Source organism: Oryctolagus cuniculus, chromosome 1 (genome assembly GCF_051225735.1).
Source record: "Oryctolagus cuniculus isolate XC-2025 breed Fujian yellow rabbit chromosome 1, ASM5122573v1, whole genome shotgun sequence".
In the NCBI taxonomy this organism is placed as follows: domain Eukaryota; kingdom Metazoa; phylum Chordata; class Mammalia; order Lagomorpha; family Leporidae; genus Oryctolagus; species Oryctolagus cuniculus.
In genome coordinates, this window is record NC_142867.1 from 111,256,936 (window position 1) to 111,284,620 (window position 27,685).

The following is a 27,685-nucleotide window of genomic DNA, read 5'->3' on the forward strand; positions in this document are numbered from 1 at the left end:
TACTGTATAAATATAGGTTTTATTAATAATGGGTGAAATCCCACAAATACAACTGGCATCTCTGTGTGAGGAGAAGAACCTGTGGCAGGGTGAGGGAGGGGAGAGAGGTCCTCTTACAGGTGTGAAGGGGAGCCCTGGACAGAGGGGAGATCAGAGGGCACCTGCACCTGCACCCACCAGGACAGTGAGCAGCTCGCTCTGCGTGTGTCTGCCACCTGGTGCTCAGGGCGTGCTGCTCTGATGCCCGTGGGCCACCTGCTGACGGCAAGGGCTGGAGAGACATGGACAGGACTCTGAATGAGCAGCAAGCGGCCAGGGAGGGGTGGGGGGATGAGAACGCCAGATTGGAGCACAAAAGGAAAGCCATGGGGTGATGGTGGCCAAGGCCAACGGATGCCCATGCTTGTGCTTGTGTTGGGTCCTGAACTCCAGGGAGCTAGCGCCCCATGCCACCCTTGGCTTGGGAGGAAGGAAAGATGGGGGGGAGGGAGGGGAGACACCTGCCGATCCTGGAGACACCTGGGCAGCACCAGCCTCCTCCTGAGAGTCTCCAAAGTGGGATCCCCGGGAGGAGCTTGGCACCGCCCTCCCTGCAGCGCCCGCCACTGCCACCACCGTGATGCCGCTGGCACTGGTCCTCCGAGCCGGAGGGAATGGCGAGTGTGGGGAGCTGAGATTGCCCGTTCACATGTGTGTGCCTGTGGCTCTGGAGAGGGGAGGGAGCCTCGTGAGACCCTGCTGTGGGGGCAGGTCTTCCCCCACTCACACCCAGAATAAAGTGCATTCTCCAGTTCCGCCGGCAGGTGGGACAGAAACACAGACGTTATTGCAGAGGTACCACCAGGCCCTACTCCCCAAAGGCAGGGGGCACAGGGAGCGGGGCGTCCCACGGCCCCAGGTCTCTCCAATCCTCAGGATTAGGAGTGCAGACCCAGACAGAAAATCCAGCTTCTGTCAGCAGATTGTCCAAATCAGCCAGGTTCTCGGGGAGGGGGAAAGGTGAGGAAGAGGAGGGAGAGACTTCCAGAGTCCTTCCCTGCTCCATTCCAACATCCAGAATGGGGCTTCCAGGGGGCCCCACCAGGGCCCAGCCCTGGCACTCCAACTTTAGAGCTGCCCGGTTTACAAACACCTGTGTGGTGGGGCCCCCCAGAGGGGGCCACTTTGGTCAGTTGTACGTGGGAGCCTGGAGAGCCTTGGGCTCCTAGGCAGACAACAGAGGAAGGTGCCAGGGCAGGGAGGAGAGTGGCAGCCTCCCAGGGGTCTTTGCATGCAGGTGTTGGAGAGAGTAGGGAGGAAGCTACAAACTGCATCAAATGGGAAGACTCCTGGGCGCAGTGGGGAGGCTGAAGCCCCTCGCCAGGGCCTGGCTGGGACCACAGTCTGTGGAGCAGCTGGGGGAGGGGACGGTGGCCACACCAGCAACCAGTGCTACAAGGTTAAAACAGCCCCCAAAGGGCTGGGGCCCAGGGCTTCCAGCTGCAGGGGCTGGGGCCCAGGCCAGGAGCCAGGCTCTATCTCTCCGACTTGACCCGGTAACGAAGCACGAGGTACGCCAGCAGCCGCAGGGCCAGGAAGAAGATGCCCAAGACCAGGAAGTCCATGTACAGCTTGGCATCCTCCACATCCAGCGCCCGGAGGATGCTCTGTGGCTCCCGGAACGGGCAGCGCTCCTCCAAGCACGTCAGGTCTCCTCGCTCCATGCCATAGATTGTCAGGATCACACCCTCAAAGCCATACCTAGGTAGGCAGGGGCGTCAGAGCTTGACAGAGCGCCGTGTCCACTCCCTGGGCAAACTGCCAGAGCCCAGCTCTGACCCCCCTGAGCCAGCCAGGGCGCCCTGCCCGCGGGAGAGTTAGGCAGGCACCAGACCCGGCACAACCGGGGTCTCCTGGGCACAGTCCCCTGCAGGGCAGGAGAAGGAAGGGGCACTGACCTGACGTAGGAGAGATAGGAGCTCCACTGCAGGTAAGTGGGGATGGTCTTGAAGCTGACAAAGAAGCCAGAGAACAGGAGGACAGGGATCGCGGTGACCGGGCCCACGAAGGTGGCCACCTGGAGGGAGGGGGAGGGCCAGGCCATCACAGGAGTGACCAGGACAGACTGGGTCCACCCCTGATGGCCCCCCATGCTTCCTCCCACAAGGCCCCATGGGGAATCCCCACCTGTAGGGAGTTGGAGGCGGCGCCGATCAGCAGCCCCAAAGACTGGGCCACCAAGGCCGTGGCGGTGGCCAGGGCTGAGAAGAGCAGGAAGCGGCTGGTCTCAGCTGGCTGGCCCGTCATCCAGTACACGATGCTGCAGTACACCACGGGGCACACCACCTGGGGGGCGGGCATGCAGCTGGGCAGCAGACCTTAAGCCGGGGGCCTCCACTCCCCCCTAGCTCTAGAGCACCTGTGCCTGCAGTGTTCCCTGCCTGTGCTGCCTCCACCCTCTCCATCACCCCGTCCCCCAGATTGACACGTGGCACCTGCCAGTCCCACCGCTCCATTAGGCCTGCTCTGACCAGCTCAGACACAGTGACATCTCCCTGCTCTGAGCTCCCAAAGTCCTTCCTGGCCAGGCCTGCTTGGTGCTTGTATTGTTACTGCGGTCGCTCGTCCTAGGAGCCTGTTTGGTTTTCCCAGGAGACTATATCCTGTGTGTAGAATCAACAAATTTACAGATCTGAGCTACACCTGGAGGACCACAGGCAATAAAGTCCTGTTGTATTAGGAGTTCCTGTTGAAGTTTAGTGTATTTCAGTTGCTCTTGTCACAGAAAGATAACTCTGAGATGAGAGCCATGTTCATTTGCTTCAGCATGGTAACACTTTACTCTCTGCATCTCATAGCACAGCATTATAAACCTCAAATATACACAGTGAAACGTTTTCTTTTTAATAGAAGAGTAGGCACGTGTCTAGCCTGGCAGTAAAGACACAAGTTAAGACTCTTGCATCCTACATCACAGCACGTGGGTCCGATGCTCAGCTCTGGCTCCTGACCCTGGCTTCCTGCCACTGTAGACCCTGGGAGGCAGCGGCAAGGGCTCAAATACTTGGGTTCCTGCCGCTCGCATGGGAGACCTGGATTGAGTTCCTGGCTCCAGGTATTTTAGGAGTGAATTAGCAGATGGGAGCTCTCTGTCTCTATTTATCTCTCTCTTCTCTGCCTTTACCTCTTTCTCTTAGTCGCTGCCTCTCAAATAAATAAATAGTAGAAGAAATAGTATTATAAGAAAAAATTGCAATAGAGAGGGGGGTGGAGAGTAAAAGATGCAGGCAGGAACCAAGCATGTGGCTTAGCATTAAAGATGATGGTTGGGACACACCCCACAGCCTGTATCACAGTGTCTGGGTTGAAGTCCCAGCTCCACTCCTGATTCCAGCTTCCTGCTAATGCATAACCCTGGGAAGCAGCAGGTGATGGCTCAAGTGGCTGGGCTGACACGGATTGAGTTATTGGCTCCCAGGCATTTTGGAGTAAACCAGTGGCAGGGACTTTGTCTCTCAAAAATAAATAAATAAACAAACAGATTTTTTTTTTAATATGGAAGCAGGATAGAACCAAGTGTGTGTGCCCAACCGCAGGCCAAGATCCAGCCTGTGTTGTTGTCATGGAACCTGGCACAGCACAGGAGCCACCCCCGAGGAATGGGTGCCCCCTCGTAACATGCAGGTGCCTGGGGATGATTGGCAGCCCTGGTGCTCAGAACATGGTGGTGATAGTCATAACAAGAAACCGACTGGGGGGCCGGTGCTGTGGCATAATGAGTAAAGCCACTGCCTGCAGTGCCGGCATCCCATGTAGGTGCCGGTTCAAGTCCCAGCTGCTCTATTTCCAATCCAGCTCTCTGCTATGGCGTGGGAAAGCAGTGGAGGATGGCCCAGGTCCTTGGGCCTCTGCACCCGCATGGGAGACCTGGAAGAAGCTCCTGGCTCCTGGCTTTGGATTGGTGCAGCTCTGGCCACTGAGGCCATCTGGGGAGTGAACCAGTGGATGGAAGACCTCTCTCTCTGCCTCTGCCTCTCTGTAACTCTGCCTTTCAAATAAATATAAGTCTTAAAAAAAAAAAAAAAAAAAGAAGGAAAGAAACCAGCTAACATTTAATGAGTGCTTCATATATGCCACGCACTGTTCTAAGATTTTTCTCGTAGTCAGTCATTTACTTCTCATAAAGAATCCTGTAGGAGGTCCTCTCGTCACCCCCTTTACAGACACTGAAACAGGGAGACGTGCAGCTAGCACACGGTAGCAAGCCCCGGGGTCTACTGATTGTCTGCTGCCTCCGACAGTCTTACAGGGAGTCATTTGTAAGGTTGCCCTCGGCAGCATCTTCTGGTGGTTGCTAGTTGTTTCCACTAAAACATCAGCTTGTGAGCTCAAGGCTCTATCAGAGCTATCAGTGCTAGTACAGACCTGGTGCACGGCAGGTCCTCACCACCCACCTGCTAAGCGATGGAGGGAACAAGACAGCATGGAGGCAGTGGGGGCGGGGCTGAGGCTCACCTGAAAGGGCACATCGGCCATGGTCTTGGCCAGGTAATACGCTTTGAGGCTGTACCAGTAGTTGAGGTGCTCCCTCATGAAGACTGCCATCTCCAAGGGGACTACGGACACAGGCAGATCAGGCACAGCTGGCTGACACCCCGCCCCTCCCCCATGGCCCATGCCCCGGGCAGCTCAGCTCACAGGTAAGCACAGTCGGCATAAGGGCAGCAAACATGAGGAACAGCATGGAAAAGAAGAGGCAGCCGGTGTTGTTGAAGACCTTGCTGGCATCGTCGCCGATGTGCAGGTAGAGGAGACCGATGAGCACGCCAATCACCACGTGGGACACGAACCGCAGGTGGGTCAGGACCTGTGGGAAGGGTCGCCGAGAGGACACGGGATGCGTCACAGCCCAGGGATGGGCAGGCCATCCAAGGGTTGGAGCTTCCCAGGCACACAGACCCACAGGTGCCAGGATCTTCCAGCCCAAAGGGCCAGGCCTATGGGCTGATGGCAGCTTCCTCTCCCCCGACCCAACGCCTCACCGTGTCCCTGAGGATGGACAAGAAGGTCCTCTTGAAGAGGATGCAGAACTGCGTGAGGGTGCTGGTGGCAAAGGTGTGGCTCTCGATGGGATCCACTTCCTGGGGAGAGAAAATTGGCTCCGGTGAGCCTGGCCCGGCCTGGAGAATGGGCAAATGCTGAGCCCGGCCCAAGGGCAGGGGTCCTCCAGGTCTGCAGGAGAATCCTCCACCACTGGGTTGGGTACGGGGAAGCTGGGCTGAGGGGTACGAATCGTAGAGAGATTTATTGAGAGAGGCGAGGAGGGAGTGAACACCTGGGAGGGGGGAGATGGAACAGTGGCCAAGGAATCCCAGTTGCATCTTTAATGCATTGAAAAGCACTAACCCGAAGTGTACAAGGGTTATCGCAAAGTTCATGAGTATTACGAAGACACCATTAATGGATTCAACGTTTTTGCACCAAAATAAACTTGTGTTTTAATCCCATTTTCTATGAGTTTTTGAAGGTACCACTGTATAATTCCTCTATGCCACCCATTTCACATTAATATTATTTAGTGATAATAATGACAGCAATGACAATAATAGGGTGGGCTTTGGCTTAGCAGCTACGCTGTCAGTGGTGCGTCTCCATCCCGTATCAGAGCGCCTGGGTTTGCGTACCAGTTCTGCTTCTGATCCCAGCTTCCTGCCAGTGCACACCCTGGGAGGCAGCACGTTGTTGAGTCCCTGCCACCCACATGGGGGACCTGGATTGAGTTCCTGGCTCCCATGCACTTGGGAAGTAAACTAGCTGTTGGGACCTCTCTCTCTCTCTCTCTCTCTTTCTCTCTGCCCCCCTTTGCATCTCAACAAAAAAATAATAAACGTTTAAAACTTAAAAAAATAGGGGCCAGCACTGTGGCACAGTAGGTTAATCCTCTGCCTGCGGCACTGGCATCCCATTTGGGCGCCAGTTCTAGACCCAGCTGCTCTACTTCCCATCCAGCTCCCTGCTATGGCCTGGGAAAGCAGTGGAGGATGGCCCAAGTGCTTGGGCCCCTGCACCCGTGTGGAAGACCGGGAAGAACCTCCTGGCTCCTGGCTTCAGATTGGCACAGCTTCAGCTGTTGCAGCCAACTGGGGAGTGAACAAATTGAGGGAAGACCTCTCTCTCTGTCTCTCCCTCTCACTGTCTGTAACTCTACCTCTCAAATAAAATAAATAAATATTTTTTTAAAAATTTTAAAAATAAGTAAGGGGCTGGTGCTGTGGCGTAGCAGCATCCCATATGGGCACAAGTTCAAGTCCTGGCTGCTCCACTTCCTATCCAGCTCCCTGCTAATGTGCTGGGAAAGCAATAGAAGATGGCCCAAGTCCTTAGGTCCCTGCACCCACGTGGAGACCCAGAAGAGGCTCCTGGCTCCTGGCTTCAGACTGGCCCAGCCCTGACCATTGTAGCCATTTGGGGAGTGAACCAGAGGATGGAACATCTCACTCTCTGCCTCTCCTCCCACCCCTCCCTCTCTCTGTAACTCTGCCTTTCAAATAAATCTTAAAAAAAAAAAAAAAAAGTAAGTAAAATGGTTTCTGCTTAAAAAATGTAAGAGTGGTAACACTAAGTAACCCTTCTGGAATTCGAAGGTTTTAGTAGCTCAGCGGGGGAAGAACTGGCCCTGGCAAATGTACTAACTACAGTGCTGGGGCTTCCTGCCATCATCTGCTTAGTCCCCCTAACCCTGCAGGGCAAGTGTCACCACCTGCAGCTCAGAGGCAACAGCAAGCCACCCTGGCCCCGGGGCTGAGGGGCACGGCGGAATTGAAGGACAACACACTACAGGCGCTCAACATGACTTCAAAGAATAAGTGAACGCACAAACCAAAGCTTGGCACCCAGGACCACACCACTGCTCATGCAGGTCTGTCCCAAGTCCCGGCTTCTTCCTAGCACCCAGCAGCTGCGGCAGCTCTGAGGGACAGTGTCTTTGGCAGGGCCACTGCCAGTGCTCTCCTCTCCTCTCCCGCCTCTGCACTCACACTCACCGGAGGGCAGGGGGGGCAGGGGTGAGGGGTCTCGTTCTTCTCGGGGCTGCTCTTCTTCTCAGCCATGGCGCACAGCCCGTTCTGCACAGCCCTGAACAGCATGGGGTTCAGGTCTCCATACTCGCCCGACGCCACCTCGATGACTGCGCGACAGAGAGCGGGGGTCAGCCAAGACCCACCCGCGTCTCTCATGGGGGAAGTCAGCCCTCCTGGGATGTGCGGGGAAGGCGGGCACCCCGAGCCCCAGGGTCAGCCCACAGCGGGCATCCCAGCCCCCACTCACTGAAGTCCGCGGGGTTGTGGTAGGTGGGGCAGTACAAGCCGAGCCCCTTCAGATAGGGGATGAGGTTGGTGACCACGCCCTTGAAGATGCACTGACCCTGGCTCAGGATGTAGAGCTGAGGCAGAAAGCGAAGTGTAAGAAACTCACAACAGGCAGGCTGAACCGGGGCCCCGCCAGCACCTCGAATGGCCCCCGGGGTCCCCTCGTCTCAGGCCAGTCTTCTTTGAGGCCCAAGACACTCACCTTGTCAAACATCTCAAAGAGCTTGGCACTGGGCTGGTGGATGGTGCAGATGATGGTACGGCCTCCGTGGGCCAGGGACTTCATGAGGGACACCACTTGGAAACAAGAGGCACTGTCCAGACCGCTGTGCAGAGAGAGGCCAGCAGGGCGCCCGGTGAGGTGGGTAGGGCCGAGAAAGGGGAGCATCTGGGGCTGGGCAGCAGCTGTGAAAGGGGTGGAGCCCAGGGCTCACACTGAGGTACAGCGGGTAAAGCCACCGCCTGCAACACCATCCCATGTGGGCACCAGCTCAAGTCCCGGCTGCTCCACTTCGGATCCAGCTCCCTGCTGATGGCCTGGGAAAGCAGCAGAAGATGGCTCAAGTGCTTGGGCTCCTGCACTCACATAGGAGACCTGGAAGAAGCTCCCAGATCCTGGCTTCCAATTGGCTCAGCTCCACCCACTGTGGTCATTTGGGGAACAAACCAGTGGATGGAAGATCAATCTGTGTGTGTGTGTGTATGTGTGTGTGTCATGCTGACTTTCAAATAAATAAAATAAACCTATAAAAATAAATAAATAAAAGGGGCGGGGCCTGCAGGAAGGAATCTCTGGCCACCCCCTTTTCCTGGAGGTCCTGTATGCTTCAGGCACGCGCAGGTGCCCACTGCTCAGCTTCACAGGCATGTACCGAGCACCCTTGTATTCCAGGCACTGGGATTATTAATGGTGCATAAACGAGACCTTGACTCTGGGCTGGAGGGAGAGATGGACAAGTGCACAGCCACAGGTGATCTGAGGTTAGGTGAAAAGTGGTGTAGCGACACGGGGAGCTGGGGGGACGCAGCTGTCTTGAGGGAGCCTGGTTGAGGGCAGAGCTGAGCCAGATGACAGCGCAAGGGGAGGCGCCACGTTGAAGGGCACTGCAGGCCGAAGACTCAGCATGGGCACAGCTTGGGGGTAGGAAACACATGGTTTGACCAAGGAATTGCAAGGCTTCGGCATTATTAGAGCGTAAAATACAAGACGTGAGGCCGGAGAAGGAGGTTCGGAGAGGCACCTGCCTGGGTCTTGGCAGCAACCGGAGGCGCCGCATACCTTCCAGTAGGGGTGTGGGGCCTGCCAGACTGGGCTTTTAGAAAGTACTCGTGGGCGGCCGAGCGGATGGGGGCTGGCTGGAAGGGAGCGGACACGAGGCGCTCAGAGTCCGCTGGTGGTGTCCGGCTCGCAAGCACTGGCCCTGGGGAAGGATGGGGCAGGGCCACCTGGGGGCAACAGGGTGTGGTGGCTAACAGTGTGGGGACACAGGAGAGGAGGCCTCGGCCAAGGAGGCACCCGGGTCCCTGCCTGGCAGCAGGCTTGGCAGGCACGGAAGGAGGAAGAAGCCCTCCCCTTGGCCGCAGGAGGCTGCAAACAGAGACGCTGACCCCACGTGAGACAGGATGCAGGGAGGAGTGGCAGGGGAGGACTACCTGGTGGGCTCGTCAAAGAACATGACGGGCGGGTTGTTGACCAGCTCCAGGGCGATGGCCAAGCGCTTCCTCTGCCCGCTGGAGAGCAGGGCGGTCTTCGTGTGGGAGCAGCTCAGCAGGCCCAGCGCTGTCAGGATCTCTGTCACCTGGCTCCGCCCCAGCCCCCAAGAGCAGATCAGAGTCTGCTTCCCGCAGGCGCCTCCCACGCCTCCCATGCACCTTTCTGAAGCCCGCGGGCCCCTGCCTTGGCCACCACGCTCCCACCCCCACGCTGGGCAGCTGGCCCCCTTGCCTCCCCTCCCCCACTCACCAGCTCCTTCTTCACCTCTTGCTTCTCGCTCAGCTTCAGGTTGGCAGAGACCTGGGGCCCAGAGAGGAGGTGAGACAGGGGTGGCTGGGAGGGGCCCTGGCGGCGGGGAGGAGAGGGAGGCAGGCCAGGGCCGGCGGGCCTCACCATCATGGCTTCCAGCACGGTGAGGTGCGGCAGCAGCATGTCGTCTTGCATGATGTAGCAGGACATCTTCCGGAAGGTCCTCAGCTCCCGCGGCCTCCCGTTCACCAGGATCTGCCCCTTCATTCCTGACTCCCTGGGGGGAGGGGTGTCGCTTGGAGATGCAGGGTGCCCCTAGGGACCCTTGTCCAACCCACCCCACCCCGTGCTCATCCTCTCACCTGTATCCTGCCAAGATGTTCATGAACGTGGACTTGCCCGCCCCCGAGGGGCCCATGATGCCGATGAGCTCCCGACGGCAGAATTTGCCTGACAGGCACTTGAGGAGGGTCTTATAACCTGCGGAGAGCAAGGCGGGGATCTTTGGCCAAGGCTACAGCAAACGCAGGCACTGCCGAGCCTCTTGGGAGCAGCCATGGCTCTCAGCACGATGGGCCATGGCCCCTGCTCAGTGTGGTTGGGTCAGGACGGAGGAGCGACCCTCAGAGCCCACCAGCGAGCCCTACTCTCTCATCCTGGTCACCTACAAATGACCACCACTACCGCCAAAGTGCCAGAGAGGACAAGCCTCTTCTGCACAAACCCATGCATCTCACGGCACAGAGAGGAGATGCAGGTCTGGGAAGACCCAGGCCCTCTTCTGTAATCATGGCACCACCGTCTCACCCCCTCCAGGAAGGCTTCCCTGTGTCTCCACAGCAGCACGTGCATCTGGGGCGGGGTCCGAAACCTCAGCAGGCTGCGTGGCATGCAGTAGGTGCTCAGTAAGTGTTGGTTCTGCATGTATACCTTCTTAGAGCGATGCTTCATCCTGAGAAAGCCTTCCATGTGCTCTCTGCCTGTCATGCTTGTCTCACCAGCCCCTAACACGGCCCAGTAAAATCTCACCATCCATTCCTTAGGAGGCAGCACACGCATTAAGAGCCCCAGAATGGAGTTAGGTGGATCTGGGTTCAAATTCTGGCTCCACACTTACCAGCTGTGTGACCTCAGGCAAGCTGCTTAATCTCTCTGAGCTCCAGGTCCCTCATCTGTAAAATGAGGATATGTACCCATCTCATAACGTTTTTGTAAAGACTCAATGGGAGGACACCCGTGATGTACATGACACCATGCTTAGCACATGGAGAGCATTTTAAAAAGTAACATTTTGGGGCCAGTGCTGTGGCGTAGCAGGTAAAGCCACCGCCTGCAATACCAGCATCCCATATGGGCACCGGTTCAAGTCCCAGCTGCTCCACCTCTGACCCAGCTCTCTGCTGTGGCCTGGGAAAGCAGTGGAAGATGGATCAAGTCCTTGGGCCCCTGCACCTGCATGGGAGACCCGGAAGAAGCTCCTGGCTCCTGGCTTGGGATGCAGCTCCAGCCATTGCGGCCATCTGGGGAGTGAACCAGCAGATGGAAGACCTCTCTCTCTCTCTCTCTCTCTCTCTCTCTCTCTCTCTGCCTCTCCTTCTCTGTGTAACTGAGAGGTAGAGTTACAGAGAGAGAGAGGGAGAGGCAAATAGAGAGGTCTTCCATCCGCTGGTTCACTCCCCAAATGGCTGCAATGGCCAAAACTGGGCCAATCCAAAGCCAGGAGCCAGGAGCTTCTTCAAATAAATAAGTAAATCTTAAAAAAAAAAAAAAATCAGGCTTCCTGGAAGAGCTGAGCCTTGAAGGACGAGCAGGATTTCAAAAGGCAGAGGCCCTCCAGGCCTTGGAAGGAAAATCTCTACTGTGGGGCCAGCACTGTGCCATAGCAGGTAAAGCCACCGCCTGCAGGGCTGGCATCCCATTTGGGGACTGGTTCGCAACCCGGCTGCTCCACTTCCAATCCAGCTCCCTGCTGTGGCCTGGGAAAGCAGTGGAGGATGGCCCAAGTCCTTGGGCCCCTGCACCCGCATGGGAGACCTGGAAGAAGCTCCTGGCTCCTGGCTTTGGATTGGCCCAGTTTTGGCCATTGCAGCCATTTGGGGAGTGAACCAGCGGATGGAAGACCTCTCTATTTGCCTCTCCCTCTCTCTCTCTGTAACTCTACCTCTCAAGTAAATAAAAAAAAATCTGAAAGAAAGAAAGAAAGAAAGAAAGAAAGAAAGAAAGAAAGAAAGAAAGAAAGAGAAAGAGAGAGAGAGAGAAAGAAGGAAAGAAAGAAAGAAAGAAAGAAAGAAAGAAAGAGAAAGAGAGAGAGAGAGAAAGAAAGAAAGAAAGAAAGAAAGAAAGAAAGAAAGAAAGAAAGAAAGAAAGGGGAGAGAAAATCGCTGTATAAAAACAGACATACAAGGGTACTTCAAAAAGTTCATGGAAAGTGCATTATGAATAACTCTGCATGGATTTCAAAGTTTTTTGCACCAAAATAAGTATCTTATAATCCCATTTTCTGGGAACATTTTGGAGTTCCTGCATACATAGAAAGCAATCCAGAGGACGGGGGTAGAAATGCCTAGACGGGACTGACGAGGCGGCGCGGGCCTTGCCTGCTGAGCCTGCAGCCCTCACTTGGCCCAGCGCCTCCCCTCGCCTCTGCCGACCCCCAAGGAGCCCACTACCTGCCCCACACCGGCTCCCGAGCAGGCCCTGAAGCACTGTCTCATTTAATGCCTGCCCACCACTACTCTCAGGGCTCTGCTCTGGACATCAGAGGGAATCAGCCCCTCCCACTGCTGGGCTCCAATCCCACCCAGATGGTGCGCATTGCTTCAGCTGCTCTGTACCAACACAGATGAGGCAACTGGGGCCCAGAGACATCCAGTGACTCACCCAAGGTCACACAGCAAGTTCTTTACTGGAAAGGGGGCGTCATGGGCTATAATAATCCCCTGCCTTGGGCGTCCTCCCTCCCAAACAGAGATGGGGGGGAGGTGCACTCCAGCACCTGCCTTTCACAGGCACTCACAGGAAGTGATCCCTTTTGCAGGGAGGAAATGGGCAGGGAGGAGCCCTCCCCTCATGCAATCCCAGCACAGATCTCATCTTACACTTGCCCGCACAAAGTGCTTCCAGACAGCATCCTGGCCGAGCCAGGGTGCTCCTCTGTTTACACATGGGGACAGGAGGCAGACTGGGACAGACAGCCCGCCCCAGGCCACTCAGCCACCAGGTGGCTAGGACCCCATGTCCCTGGGCTCCCGCCAGGCCACGTGCTGGACAGACAGCTGCAGTCTGGTCCTGCCGGGCCCGAGACTCCTGCGCGGCTCTGCCGAGCCTCGGGTCCCTGAGCTGTTAAAAGAAGGGTGGGTGCATCCCCTCCCAAGGCCTTCGTGGGACTGCGACAAATATGGAGTGAGATCCTTAATAACGATTAATAGGAAAGCGCTCTGAAAAATACACAGAACGCTGTGTGTAGCTAGGGGAGACCGAAGATAAACTTGGGAAAGACAGGAGCCTCCCCCACCCGTGCCCACCTCCAGCTGCTTTCTGATCTCTACAGCAGCAGAGAGGGACTCCAAGGCAAAGAGGAGCAGAGTGGGGGGAAGCAGAGGGCCGAGGAGGGACCGTGAGATGGGACAGCAGAGTGGGATGGACGAGGTCCAAGAGCGGGAAGGCCCATCGGGGTGGCCAGGGTGGGCCTGGTGGGTGGCAGCAGCTGGGGAGTGCCCAGCCAGCCACGGTTCTTCCTTGGCACAGAACACCTGCCTAGAACTGTGCTCAACCAGAGAGAGACCGCTTACCAGGAAGGGAGCCCTCCTGCCTCAGCTCCCCTCGGCGCGTCCCCAGACCTGGCGGTCACTCACGGTCACTCACGGGAGGGAGGGTGGAGAGTGCGGAGCCAGCTCAGGCTAAGCCCAGCTCTGAAGCATCCCAAACCTATTTCTCAAATCCCAGAGAACAATGGCCCAGCTCCACCCCGGGCCCACACCCAGGCTCCCGGAAACAAACCGAGCTTCTCTGTTCCCAGCTGGAGCTACCCAGGTAGGTTAGGGGCCGCTTGGAGACAGTCAGTGCTGATGGCCAGGAGGCGGGGACAGGGGCCGCTTGGCCCAGCTTCTGGCCCCAGCTCTGTGCTTATTAACCATGCGAGGACATCGGTGAAGCTAATCAACTTCCCTGAGCCTGGGATCCCGTGTGAGTGACGGGAGGATGACATCCACCCTTCCAGACCTCCACCCTTCCTGTTTCAGTGGACTGTGGCAAGAACCGAGTGAGGTGACAGCAGTGAGAGCATCTTAGGAAGGGACCCCAGGGTGTGCCAAGCATGCCAGCCCTCCCAGGCAGGACCCCTCCCCACACCCAAACACCCAAACTCATCAAGGGCCTCCCAAGGACCTGGTGGACAGGGCAGAGCTCACAGGTGTGGGGAGAACGGACCCTGGCACCCCAGCTGCCACAGGGAGGGAGGGGCTTGGCTACCCAGGGAGGGGCAGGGGTCCCGCAGCAGGGGACTCTCAGGCCTGAGACTCCAGCAGAGGCAGCTCGCGGGGGACCCGCGCTCCCTACCCCGTTTGCGCCAGCAGGGCCCCTCCCGCACGGAATAGGACAGCTCCACGAACTCGATGTCCACGGCCGAGCGCTTGGGCAGGTGAGAGAAGCGCTGGGCTTCTGTGATGTGGTTCTCCACCTTCTTCAGGTGCGTGGTCAGCACCGGGGGCTCCGCCCCATCCTCCAGTGCAACGGCCATGGCCACGGCCCCCGGCCCTAGTCCACAGCCCACGGCCTCCAGCGCCTTCTCCGCCATCACGCCGCGTGCCGGCCTGCAGGAGAGGGCCGGCTCAGTCGGGGCGGACCCCCCGCCGCCGCCCCAAGCTCCCCGCCTGCCCGGTGCTGCCCGCGCCTCCTTGGTGCTCAGGGCAGAACGGCAACTGTTGGCCCCTCGCTTCCCACGGCCCGGGCATCCGCGCCCCCCGACCCCCACTCCCCACGCTGCGCCGCTTCGCCCGGATCTCTCCCCTGTCCCGGGCAGCACCCGCCCCAGCCCGGCCCCTCCGAGCCTTCATCCGCCCCGTCCTCTCCGCCGCGGCTCGGGCTCTAATCTCCTTACCCTGCGGGCCAGCAGCCCCTGGGGACCCGACGGGTGGCGTGGGGGGAGGGGCCGGCGGCCGAAGCTGCCCGCCAGGAGGTCCCGGGGACAGGGGGAACGCAGGGTGGTGGGCCGGGGAGCCCGAGAAGGGCAGCTCCGGGCCTCCCGCTGCGACCCCTCCCCACCGCAGGGCGCGACACCCCGGCCGGCCCCTCCCGCGGATGCCGCGGGCCGGCGTGCCCAGTGTTCTTCCCAGAGACAGGCGCGCCCCCCGGACTCAAAGCCCCGCGGCCCCCGCAGCGCCCCCCGCCCCCCACCGCCGCCGGTGCCTAGTCACCTTGACGCGCCCCCGGGCCGTGCGGGCCGCGCCTCTGGGCGCCGCCGCGGGCCGGGGATGCAGACCACGGGCCCTCCTTACCTGCCTCGGGCTGCGGCACCCGCGTCCCGGCTCCGGATCCCGGCCGCCCGGGCCGGGGCGGGGCCGGGGCGGGGTGGGCGGCAGGGAGGCCGGGCCTCGGGTCGGAGAAGACGACCAGGTTGGGGAGGGGCGGTTGGGGTCCTGCCCCCGACTCCGCTCGGCTGCGCACACCCGGTTCCCCGAGCCCGGTGCCCGGCGCTCCGTCCTCCCGAGCCCGCCGGGCGACTGCGCTCTCCTCCAAGCCACTGCTCGCCGGGCCCGCTGCTCTTAAAGGGCCCGCACCGCCCGCAGCCCGCGGGGGGCGAGGATGGCGACGGCGAGCGCGGCGCTGGGGGCGCATTTGTGGATGCAGGACCGCAAGTTGGCGGCGACAGGCCGCCTCGGGAGCAGTGAGGAAGGGAGGGCTGGAGCCGCTCGGCGGGGACGGGGTGCGGATGCCATCGTCCTCGAGGCGTCGTGAACCCGTTTCCCTCAGCTCCCGTCCTTGAGCTCAGCGTCCCGCCCAAATCCCCAAACTGGGCACAAAGGCTTCCACCACAGCGACAGTCTGAGGGCACTGGGACACCCCTCTCCCTCGCACCATCCGCTCCGAGGGGGAGGTCGTGGTTAGGAAGGGCCAGGGGCTTGCATTGAGGGAGCTCGCGGGCAGCCAGCCCCCAGGTCAAAGCGGTACCCGGAGCTCTGCCTGCTCCCACTGTAGGAGTCTCTTCACCCAGCCAGCTTCGGGCCTTCAGTCCAGGCACCTGTGTCCAGGGCCGGCATCCGGCTCACAGCCTCTGCCTCCGGCCCCTTCTCCCACGGGCGCCTTCCCCCCTGCATCCCAAGCCCGCAGCTCAGTCCCGGCAAAGGGGCGACTCTCCCCTGCTCTGCCCCTTTCTCAGACAATCCCTCTCGGCCCCTGCCTGCCCCCGCCCCTGTGTCTTCGAGGGGTAAGTAGGTTAGCCAGCCAAGACACGTGACCTGAGCGTGAAGTTCCCACCTGTCACAGCGCCGAGATGGATGGGAGGGGCGGCGGCCGGGGCCGCTGAGGCTGCTGCTCACTGCAGCAGTGAGAGGTTACTAGCAGTCAATCTTGCTGCTACCCCGCCCGGCAGCCTCCCCGCCACCCGGCAGCCTCTCCGCCGCCGGCGGCTCGCGGCCCCTGCAGCGCACGGCCAGGCCCCGCCCTGGAACTGCGAGGCTTAGCTGGGATGTGGGTCCAGCCTTTTCAACTTTCTCACGCCCAAACTGCCTTCTCCACGTTAACCTCCGGCGCTCTCCTACTTACTCCCCCAGCCGCCAGCACTGCATTTGCTGAGCAACTGCCGTGAGTCCTTTCTCCGGGAGGGTTTGCATCCACGGATTCGACCAACGGAGGATCAAAAGAAAAGTTCTCTCTCTCTCTCTCCCCATATGTGTGTGTGTGTGTAATTTTTTTGTTTGTTTGAGAGAGCTAGAAAAACACAGAAGGAGCTCTCCCATCCCCTGGTTCACACCCCAGTGTCCATTATGGTGATGAGGCGGGAGGAGTTAAAGCTGGGAGTCTGAAACTCAATCCAAGTCTCCTACATAGGTGGCAGCAGCCCAACCATCTGAGCCATCGCTGACAGAGGAGGGACGCCCAGGGTCTGCTGCAGCAGGATGTAGCAGTCAGGAGCCAGAGCCAGGCATGAGCCCAAGCACTCCAATTCGGGGAGTGGCATCCCAATCAGTAGGCCAAACGGCAACTAGAGAAAAAAAAAATAGTCTAAATTGCATCTGCCGCCTTTCTGCTTTCCGGCCTGGGAAAGCAGTAGAAGATGGCCCAAGTGCTTGGGCTCCTGCACCCACATAGGAGACCTGAAAAAAGCTCCTGGTCCTGGCTTCAGATTGGCTCAGCTCCAGCTGTTGCAGCCATCTGGGAAGTGAACCAGGCAGATGGAAGATCCCTCTGTCTCTTTCTGTAACACTACCTTCAAAAAAAAAGTTGTTGGGGCTGGCACTGTGGCTCACTTGGTTAATCCTCTGCCTACGGCACCAGCATCCCATATGAGGACTGGGTTCTAGCCCCAGTTGCTCCTCTTCCAGTCCAGCTCTCTGTTGTGGCCTGGAAGGCAGTGGAGGATGGTCCAAGTGCTTGGGCCCCTGCACCTGCATGGGAGACCAGGAGGAGGCACCTGGCTCCTGGCTTCAGATCAGCACAGCGCCGGCTATGGCGGCCATTTGGGGGGTCAACCAATGGAAGGAAGACCTTTCTCTCTGTCTCTCTCTCTCTCTCTCTCTCTCTGTCAAATAAATTTTTTAAAAAGTTGCACTGGAAGCCAGCACTGTGACGCAGCATGCTAAGCCACTTGCACTGCAGACGTCCCTTAGGAGCACCAGTCCCAGCTGCTCCACTTCTGATCCAGCTCCTTGCTAATGCACCCAGGAGAGCAGTGGAAGATGGCCCAGGTACATGGGCTCCTGCCACCTGTAGGAGAGACCTGGATGGAGTTTCAGGCTCCTGATGTCAGCTTGGCCCAGCCCTGGTCATTGTGGCCTTTTGGGGAGTAGACCAGCAGATGGAAGACCTCTCTTCTCTCTCTCTTTCTTTGTAACTCTACCTTTCAAATAAATTAAAACAAAGCACTAAAAAGTTACATTGGCACTGAACATGTGCAGCCTTTTTGTTATTATGTCCTTAAACAATATGGGGTAACAACTATAACTATTCACATAGCATTTACATTATATCAGATATTTGACGGGATGCAGATTTGACTTAAAGTATACATGATTAAATGCAATACTGTGATATTTTATATAAGCCACTGGAGCATCCACAGGGGGTCCTGGAACCCGTTTCCAGTGACATGCAGGGACCACTCTACTATCTGCCAGGTATTATCTCATTTAACACTCACAGTATCCCTAGCAAGCAGGTTTTACACACCCTCCTCAGAGACAAAGAAACGGAGAGATAGGGAGGTTGAGCAATATACCCAAGCTGATACATCTAACGGGTAGCAGGGGCCAGCACTTGGTGCAGAGGTTAAGATGCCCCTTGGGACACCCGCATCCCATTTGGAATGCCTGGTTTAAGTCGGGGCTCAAGCACTTGGCCCTTCTGCTGCTGCTTTCCCAGGTGCATTAGCAGGGAGCTGGACCAGAAGTGGAGCAGCCGGGTCTTGAACTGACGGATGCTGGCATTGCAGGCGGAGGCTTAACCAGCTATACCACAAAAGGTCCCGCTCGTCACCTTCTGAGATCAGCATTTCCACATCTCCCATCAGCTTCCTGTACTGCAGGGCTCAGCGCACTGGGCCTCAGCCTTGCCTTGGAAGCAGTGTGTCCTGGGAGGCTTTCAAAAGATGACCAGATGCCACTCCAGACCCAGTGCTCCTGAATCTGGTGTGGGGCCCCGGCTCTTTAGATGTTTAGAGGCTACCAGGCAACCCCATTGGCAAGCAAAGGTGAAAGCCACTGCTCTAGGTGAACCTTCCCTTCCCTGGGTTGGAAGCCCCTACCCGGCCCTCCCGCCCCTCTGCCCTGAAACAGGCTTTCCCTCCTCCATGACACCCTCTCCCCCACGGGAGCAGGTCGTCCATGTCCTGAACTTGGAATCAGATATCTGTAACGACTTCTTACAAGTTCTGTACTGCATCCGGGACTCGAACCAGCCCCTACATGGGACACCAGCACTGCAGACAGCAGCCTCACCTGCTACGCCAGTGTCGGCCTCGGGCCCACACATCTCTAGTTCAGGTTCATTTCCTTTTCCCAGAAGAATCTCATGCTTCCTTGGCAGAATATAGAAAATTACATTTATCTTTTTTAAAAATTCATTTATTTGAAAGGCAGAGAAAGTGAGATCTCCCATCTGTTGGTTCACTCCCCAAATGCCTGCAACTGCAGGACTGGGCTAGGATGAAGCCAGGAGCCAGGAAACGCATCCTGGTCTCCTACCTGGGTGGCTGGAACCCAAGTTCTTGGGCCATCACCTGCTGTGCCCCCAGGCACATCAGCAAGGAGCTGGATTGAAAGAGGAGATGAGATGTGGTCCCAGGCACGCCAACACGGGATGCGGTGACCTGAATAGGCCTTAAGCTGCTGTGCCACAATACCCACCCCCAAAGCTGTATTCATTGAATGTAGGCACCCAGGGTAGAGTTATGCTCTCTGAGAAAGGGGCTAGGTCTGTCTCTTTCTCCCCATCTTCCTAGAACTATAACAGAAAATGCACCCAATAAAAACCTGTTGACTGATCCATCCATTGTCTCCCCAAGTTTTCCATAAGGAAACTGTAGCTCAGAGTACTAGGTACAAGTGTGAGGTCACACAGCTGGTGCGGTGGGTCCGGGTCTCAGTGGCTCTGAGCTGTGGCTCTACCTATTTACTCCCTCAAACTTCCCCTTTCCCTAACAGTGTCACCTTCCCATTTTACCAAGCACATCCACCTGCATCCCAGGGAACAGCCCCCTCTCGTTGGAGCACATGAACCTTCCAAATCTTCCAGCGATTCCCTAGGGCAGACTCTCCCCACTCTGGAGGTGCTCCCGACACATGCCCCCGAGGGCAGATCTCTGCTTCCTGAGAAGACACACTTCTTGTTATTGTTGTTTGTTTTTTAAGAGACAAAACAACTGCAGGGCAACAGGGGAGTGGGGAGTACAGGGGCATAGGGCACCAACCAACACTTATCACTTTTTTTTTTTTTTTGACAGGCAGAGTGGACAGTGAGAGAGAGAGACAGAGAGAAAGGTCTTCCTTTACCGTTGGTTCACCCTCCAATGGCTGCCGCGGATGTGCTGATCTGAAGCTAGGAGCCAGGTGCCTCTCCTGGTCTCCCAAGTGGGTGCAGGGCCCAAGGACTTGGGCCATCCTCCACTGCACTCCTGGGCCACAGCAAAGAGCTGGCCTGGAAGAGGGGCAACCAGGATAGAACCCGGCGCCCCAACCAGGACTAGAACCTGGTGTGCCGGCGCCGCAGGCGGAGGATTAGCCTAGTGAGCCACGGCGCTGCTCCCCCCCCCCCCACCTTTTCTTTTTTAACATTTATTTATTTGAAAGGCAGAGTGAGGCCAGCTCTGTGGTGTAATGGGTAAAGCCGCCACCTGAGTGCCGGCATCCCACATGGGCACCCATTCAAGTCCCAGCTGCTCCACTTCCAATGCAGTGGAAAATAGCACAAGTCCTTGGTTCCCTGCACCCACATGGGAGACCTAGAAGAGGTTCCAGGCTCCTGGCTTCGGATCAGCTCAGCTCCAGCCATTGCAGCTGTTTGGGGAGTGAATCAGCAGATGAAAGACCTCCCCCACCCCACCCTGCAACTCTGCCTTTCAAATAGATAAATCATTAGAAAGAGAGACAGAGAGAGTGACAGATATTCAATCTCCTGAACATCTCTCCAAACGCCTGCCAACAGCAAGGGATTGGTGGCCAGGCTGTGGCCAGAAGCCAAGAACTCACTCCATCCTGGTCTCCCATCATCCCAGCACTTGGGCCATCCTCCACTGCCTTCCCAGGCGCATTAGCAGGGAGCTGGATTAGAAGAAAAGCAGCTGGGACACAAACTGGAACCCATATGCGATGTGGGTACTGCAGGCTGGGGCTTTAACCCCCTGTGCCACAGTGCCAGCCCCTTAATATTTTTAAATTTTTTTTTTTTTTTGACAGGCAGAGTAGACAGTGAGAGAGACAGAGAGAAAGGTCTTCCTTTGCTGTTGGTTCACCCTCCAATGGCTGCCGCAGCCGATGCGCTGCGGCCGGCGCACCACGCTGATCTGATGGCAGGAGCCAGGTACTTATTCTGGTCTCCCATGGGGTGCAGGGCCCAAGCACTTGGGCCATCCTCCACTGCACTCCCTGGCCACAGCAGAGAGCTGGCCTGGAAGAGGGGCAACCGGGACAGAATCTGGCGCCCCGACCGGGACTAGAACCCGGTGTGCCGGCGCCGCAAGGTGGAAGATTAGCCTAGGGAGCCACAGTGCCAGCCCTTATTTTCATTTTTATTTGAAAGGCAGAGAGATCTTCCATCCACTAGTTCACTTCCCAAATGCCCAAAACAGCCAGGGCTGGACAGGGCTACAGTTTCCCAGATGGGTGGCAGGAACCCAACTACTTGAGCTATCACCCGCTGCCCTCCAGGGTGTGCATTAGTAGGAAGCTGGACTCAGGAGTGAAGCTGGGATTGAACCCTGGCACCCTGATATGGGATGGGGCATCCTTAGTGTGTCAGCCACTGCACCAAACACCTGCCTCCACAGCTCACAGCTTTAATTCCACTTTTCATGTACACTGTGATATTTGTCGGTGGAAGGCCCCTCTGCTGGCCACTTGGGGAGATGCAGCTCAGGCCTGGAAGGCAGCGGGGCATTCCGGAGACCGATGGCGCCCTCTGCCTCCATCTGCTGGCTTCCTGGTCCCTGCCGGTCCTCTCCTGTGGCTTCCCTAAGGCAGGCGGTGAGCTGGAGGGATCCCTACTGGTTGCTGTTCCTGATCTCTCAGGGGCTAGGCAGAAACCCTATTGTTGCTTTTTTTTTTTAAATCTTTATTGTTTAAAAATTTTTTAAAAATATAAATACAAAATCAAGGAATATCGAAGTGCATTTAAACAACGAGGTATTTCTCTCTCTGCTTCCTCTAATAACAAAAAAGCGAGTTCTCCATGCTACAGAGTGCCAAGTTTCTCTGCCAAGTTGTCTCTTTCCTCGTGCCCAGGACTGGAGTTCCCACTGTGGATGTCTTTCGCATGGTACCAGCCTCAAATCAGTATTGAACCAGCTTTTCCTTCGGGCCTGGCTCCTTCCCCTCAGAGTGGGACTGGTGTTGTGCACACCAGGTTGAGTTGCCACCTGCCACACCAGCATCCCATGTTGGAGTGCCACTTCGAGTCCTAGCTGCCCCATTTCTAATCCAGCTCCCTGCTAGTACTCCTAGGAAAGCAGCAGAGCATGGCCCAAGTGCTTGGGCCCCTGCACCCACACGGGAAATTCAGATGGAGCTCTTGGCCTTGGCCTGGCCTAACCCTGGGGCTGCAGACATTTGGAGAGTGAACCAGCAGATGGAAGCTCTATCTTTCCCTCTCTCGCGGTAATTCTGCCTTCCAAATAAATTCTTTTTTATTTTTTTTAAGATTTATTTATTTATTTGAAAGTCAGAGTTACACGGAGAGAGAAGGAGAGGCAGAGTGAGAGAAAGAGAGAGAGAGGTCTTCCATCTGCTGGTTCACTCCCCAACTGGCCGCAATGGCCGGAGCTGTGCCAATCTGAAACCAGGAGCCAGGAGCTTTTTCCAGATCTTCCACACAGGTGCAGAGGCCCAAGGACTTGGGCCATTTTTTACTGCTTTCCCAGGCCACAACAGAGAGCTGGATTGGAAGTGGAGTAGTCGGGACTCAAACCAGCGCCAAAATGGGATGCTGGCACTGCAGGTGGTGGCTTTACCTGCTACACCACAGCACTGGCTCCCAAATATTCTTTTTTTTAAAAAAAATTGTATTTAGGCCGGCGCCGCGGCTCACTAGGCTAATCCTCCGCCTAGCGGCGCCGGCACACCGGGTTCTAGTCCCGGTCGGGGCGCCGGATTCTGTCCCGGTTGCCCCTCTTCCAGGCCAGCCCTCTGCTGTGGCCAGGGAGTGCAGTGGAGGATGGCCCAGGTGCTTGGGCCCTGCACCCCATGGGAGACCAGGAAAAGCACCTGGCTCCTGGCTCCTGCCATCGGATCAGCGCGGTGCGCCGGCCGCAGCGCGCCGGCCGCGGCGGCCATTGGAGGGTGAACCAACGGCAAAGGAAGACCTTTCTTTCTGTCTCTCTCTCTCACTGTCCACTCTGCCTGTCAAAAAAAAAAAAATTGTATTTATTCATTTGGAAGGCAGAGTTACAGCGAGAGAGGGAGAGACAGAAACACACACACACACAAAGAGAGGAGGCCAGCGCCGCGGCTCACTAGGCTAATCCTCCACCTTGCGGCACCGGCACACCGGGTTCTAGTCCCAGTCGGGGCGCCAGATTCTGTCTCGGTTGCCCCTCTTCCAGGCCAGCTCTCTGTTGTGGCCAGGGAGTGCAGTGGAGGATGGCCCAAGTCCTTGGGCCCTGCACCCCATGGGAGACCAGGAGAAGCACCTGGCTCCTGAAAAAAAAAAAAAAAAAGAGAGAGAGAAAGAGAGAGAGGGAGAGATCTTCCACCTGCTGTTCACTCCCCAAATGGCTACAATGACCAGGGCTGGGCCAGGCCAAAGCCAGGAGCTCCATCTGAGTCTCTCACACGGGTGCACTTGGGCCATCTTCCGTTGCTTTCCCAGGCACATTAGCAGGGAGCTGGATCAGAAGTAGAGCAGCCAGGACTCAAACCAGAGCCCATAAAGGATGACAGCCCTGCAGACAGCAGCTTTGATGGTGGCTTAACCTGCTAGGCCAGAGCGCCAGCCCCCTAAAAAAGAGTTCTTAAAAAAGGGTACACCTAGGGCTGGCACTGTGGCATAGTGGGTTACGTCACTGCCTGCTGTGCTGGTATCCCATATGGTTGCCAGTTTGGTTTGCAGCTGCTCCACTACCTAACTCCCTGCTGATAGCCTGGGAAAGCAGTAGAAAACGGCCCAAGTCCTTGGGTCCCTGCACCCATGTGGGAGACTCAGAAGCTCCTGGCTTCAGGTCTGCCCAGCTCCAGCCATTGCAGCCATTTGGGGGGTGAATCAGCAGGTGGAAGACTTCTTTCTCTGTAACTCTGCCTCTCAAGTAAATAAATAAATCTTTAAAACAAACAAAAACTGCAGCCCATGGTGGGTGGAGCAGAGAGCCCAAGGCTGCTGGGCCCTCAGATGCTCCACTTCCCGATTTCCACGGCCCCAGTGCTCTCCGCCTCCACTCAGCAGCCTCCTTTCCCGTGAACATACTCTGGACCCTGTATCTCCATTTGAAGCTGTCCGTTTGTCAGCACATCAGCTGATCAGAAGTCTCCCTAGAGCGTCCAGGGCTTTCATTTCCACTCCTACCTTCTAGTCTCTCCAGTCTGGACCTCATGAGCCCTCCCAGCTGCTCTCATCATGTTGCTCCTTGGCCCTGCCCAGTCCCCGTCCTGTCAGGCCCTTGCTGTGGATCTACCTAGTGGTCTGTTTGCTGCTTTTGCTTCAGGGAGGCTGGTGTCTGCTACTAAAAAATACTGTGGCCACACCAGCATCTTATATGGGTACCTGATCAAGTCCCAGCTACTCTACTTCTAATTCAGCTCCCCGCTAAGGCACCTGGGAAAGCAGCAGAAGATGGCCCAAGTGGGTGGGCATCTCCCACCCACGTGGGAGACCCAAGAAAAGCTCCTGGATCCTGGCTTCGGCCTGACACAGCCCCAGCCTTTGCAGCCATTTGGGGAGTGAACCAGTGGATGGAAGATCTGTATAATTCTTTCAAATAAAGAAATAAAATTAACCTTTAAAGTGCACATGGACAGTGACGTTCCCATTGCTTTCCAGGTTTTGCCAACCTACTTGTCCTCCAGAGACCTCCCCCAGACAAGGAATCCAAGCTGTCCTGTGTGATCTGAAGGTTTCACTGCTCCCCCAGCCTCCGTCAATGTGCTCACTGCCCTTTTCATTAAGGGCCCACATTCACTAGGTCACGCACAAGCATTTACTCCTCCCTCCTCATCTCGGAGCATCTGTTTTTATATCCACTCAGCTCTTCCATGCCCTTCTCGGAGGTAGTGACCTTGCCCCAGGCAAGAGAAAAGCACCCTCAGCCTCCAACTCCTGGGCCACCTGCTTTCGCTCCCCACCCTTTTAGGAGTAAGACGGGTTCTCCACTCTTCACCATGATGTGGCGACAAGGGCTGACTTCAGATGAAACTGGAAGGTGATCAAACTAGTATGCCAGCCTCCTCTCCAGGGTCTGCTCTCACCCAGGCCCAGCCTCCAGTATTTCTACAGGCCTCGATCCGCCTGAACTCCTCAGTCCCAGACCAGAGCTTCCTAGCCCACACATGCTAAGCTTTGGCCTCCAGGTCCTACCTGCTTCCAGGGAGCTGGAATGATGTTGACAGCAGACCAGAGTCTCTCGTGCTGTCACCATCGTCTGGGTAGTGTGCAGGATGTGCACAACTGTCGGGAAGGAGCCTCCCCAAAGGATGCAGGCCTGACCCTGAAGGCACTCCTCAGTGAGGGATGATGTCAAGAGCGCCGGATTACTCAAAGGCAGCCCAAGCCACTGCTTAGATCACCAAACGGAACGGCACATTGGGACTTCAAGAATGAAATTTGAACATTAGGAAAATAATTTCATAGTATACCTATGAGGGTTTTTTTAAAATAGGAAATTAGTCACTTTAAAAAAAATGATTTTATTTATTTGAGAGATAGAGAGAGAGGCAGAGAGAGAGAGAGAGGTCTTCCATCCGCTGGTTCACTCCCCAGACGGCCACAACGGCTGGAGCTGAGCCATTCTCTTCCAGGTCTTCCACATGAATGCTGGGATCCAAGCCCTCGGGCCATCTTCCACTGCTTTCCCAGGACATAAGCAGAGAGCTGGATCGGAAGTGGAGCAGCCAGGACAGGAACCAACACTCATAGGGGATGTCGACGCGGCAGGGGGAGACTTAGCCCATTACGCCACAACACAGGCCCCTGAGGGGGTCTTCAAAAAGCTCATGGAAGATGCGTATTAGAAAATATTGGGCATGGATTTCCCCAATTTTTTGAAGTGCCCTCATGGGTGTGTGTGCATAAAACACCAAAGTAGCCATGGTGGACTTCCGTATACATATACTTCTCAGCTCACCACTTTTCTTTAGAACTACCTTTGAAAACAGGGCACCACTCTTTCAGGATGGCGGGCGTTGACAATCTTCTTCTGGTCTTGGTTAGGGTCTCTTTCTAGAAAAAAACCTTCCCCATGCCCAGGTCTACGGTCCACCATGTTGAACCTTCTCAACATACAGCGTAAGTTCCTATCACTTCCCTTACATACTCTCTCCTTGTCTCTATACTGCAAGTCCCTCCAGGATGGGTCCTAGGTATTATTTTTGTATCCTTAACAGCTGTGCCTGGGCCACAGCAGGAACTGAGATGATGGGAACGGCATTGTGCCAGGGGGTTACGCTGCCTGCAATGCCAGCATCCCACATGAGCGCATTGGAGTCCTGGCTGCTCCACTTCTGATGCAGCTCCCTGCTAAGGCACGAGGAAAGCAAGAGCAGACGACGTCACCCAAGTGGGACACCGGCTGGAGTTCCTGGCTCCTGGCTTTGGCCTGGCCAAGTCCTGGCCATTATAGCCATCTGGCCAGTTAAACCAGCAGATGGAAGCTCTCTCTCTGTCCTCCCTCTCTGTAACTCTTTCAAATAATCTAAGAAAGAAAGAAAGCAAGAAAGAAAAGAAAATGGGCCGGTGCCACGGCTCACTAGGCTAATCCTCCGCCTGCAGTGCCAGCACCCCGGGTTCTAGTCCCGGTTGGGGCGCTGGATTCTGTCCTGGTTGCTCCTCTTCCAGTCCAGCTCTCTGCTGTGGCCCGGGAAGGCAGTGGAGGATGGCCCAAGTGCATGGGCCCTGCACTCGCATGGGAGACCAGGAGGAAGCACCTGGCTTCTGGCTTTGGATCCACGCAGCGCACCGGCCGTAGCGGCCATTTGGGGGGTGAACCAATGGAAGACCTTTCTCTCTCTCTAACTCTGCCTTTCCAAAAAAAGAAAGAGAGAAAAGAAAAGAAAATGGCTGATGGAGGAGGACCTGTGGTACAGGATGCTAAGTCACCACTTGGGCTGCCTGTATCCCACATCACAGTCCCTGGAGTCCTGGCTACTCCACTTCACATCCAGGTTCCTCTAATGCATGCCCCTCCCCCGGGGGGGGGGTAGCAGTGATGGCTCAAGTACTTGAGTACCTATCACACACATGGCAGACCTGCGTGCACTCCAGGCTTCTTTCACCTGGCCAAGCCCTGGTTCTCACAGGCAGCTGGGGGCTGAACCAGTAGATGGAAGCTCTCCCTAATCCTGTCATCCCATAGGCATGAGTGCTGGCTGAGTCTCAGCTGCTCCACTTCTGATCCGGTTCCCTGCTAATGTGCCCGGATAAACAGTGGAAGATGCCCCAAGTGCTGGAGCCCTGGCCACCCACATGGGAGACCCAGGTGGAGCTCCAGCTCCTGGCTCCAGCCTGGCCCAGCCCCAGCTGCTGCAGGGCATTTAGGCAGTAGACTAGCACATGGAAGATCTCTGTCTCTCCCTCTCTGTTACTCTGCTTTTCAAATAAAGAATCTTAAAAAAAAAAAAAAAGCTGACAGATTTTATTTTCCTTTCTTAATTCTGTCAACAATAGACAGTTTTCGCAGTAAGAATTTAAAGCAAGCCCTTTAACAGATCCAGAATCCTTTTTAGGCAACTTCCTGGTCGTCTAAGACTCTCAGAGTATTTCCTTGGCCTCTCCACGGCAGCAGACATAAGAATGAACACTGTGTACTGAGAAGTAGCCAAACCAGCCTAAAAAATGTCTGTATTTTGGAGGTGTTTCAGCCTCTGTGAAAATCTACTGAAAACAGATCCTATCCCCCAGGAAAATGCATTTTGTTCCTGGCCCCCTGCAGTACCTGCCATTCCCCAGGGAGCCTCCCAATCCACCCGGCTCTCCCTTCCTCCCACAGCCCCAGAGGTAAGGAACCTTACCCCAGGGGCACTGGGTTCTGATCAGTGTGGCCGTGCTCAGCTGCTCCATCTTCCCGGGTCAGCCCCATTCTCATCTATGCCATAGATCTGCAGCCCACTCATGTCCAAGTGCTGGGGGCCTCCATGGAGATGGCAAATGCTCTGAGAAAGAACAGAGACATTTCACCAAAGTGGGGCTGCAGCAGAGGCAGCAACACGACAGAAATAAGCCACACCAGGCACTAAAAGGGGAATAAGTCGGATTACTCAGCTCCTCTTCCAGAAAGATGTACCTCTTGCTACCCAGTTAACTTCCA

General features: G+C 56.5%; 1 protein-coding gene across 4 annotated transcripts; it reads right to left on the reverse strand.

The window, feature by feature from the left end:
- ABCG4 (ATP binding cassette subfamily G member 4) lies at positions 1-27,614 on the reverse strand. 4 transcript variants are annotated; one of them, XM_051837702.3, is made up of 15 exons: positions 27,390-27,614; positions 13,867-14,120; positions 9,672-9,789; positions 9,454-9,586; positions 9,310-9,360; positions 9,000-9,145; positions 7,549-7,672; positions 7,306-7,420; positions 7,023-7,165; positions 5,022-5,120; positions 4,678-4,846; positions 4,495-4,595; positions 2,167-2,325; positions 1,938-2,056; positions 1-1,740 (listed from the first exon to the last, which is right to left on the reverse strand). In XM_051837702.3, the coding sequence occupies exons 1-15, from the start codon at positions 27,461-27,463 to the stop codon at positions 1,515-1,517; spliced, it is 2,031 nt and encodes a 676-aa protein (XP_051693662.1). In that variant the 5' UTR covers positions 27,464-27,614; the 3' UTR covers positions 1-1,514. The 4 variants fall into 4 exon arrangements, with proteins under 4 accessions (XP_051693662.1, XP_051693664.1, XP_051693663.1 ...); XM_051837704.3 differs by lacking the exon at positions 27,390-27,614 and adding an exon at positions 15,784-15,897; XM_051837703.3 differs by lacking the exon at positions 27,390-27,614 and adding an exon at positions 14,805-15,537.
- Between the last annotated feature and the right edge of the window lie 71 nt (positions 27,615-27,685).

Excerpts from the sequence above, each read along its gene's own strand:
- ABCG4 (XM_051837702.3), bottom strand. The coding sequence starts at position 27,463 with ATGAGAATGGGGCTGACCCGGGAAGATGGAGCAGCTGAGCACGGCCAC. Across the intron at positions 9,146-9,309 it reads AAGAGGTGAAGAAGGAGCTG|GTGACAGAGATCCTGACAGC; the intron begins GTGAGTGGGGGA and ends GGGCGGAGCCAG. Across the intron at positions 2,057-2,166 it reads CCGCCTCCAACTCCCTACAG|GTGGCCACCTTCGTGGGCCC; the intron begins GTGGGGATTCCC and ends CCCTCCCTCCAG.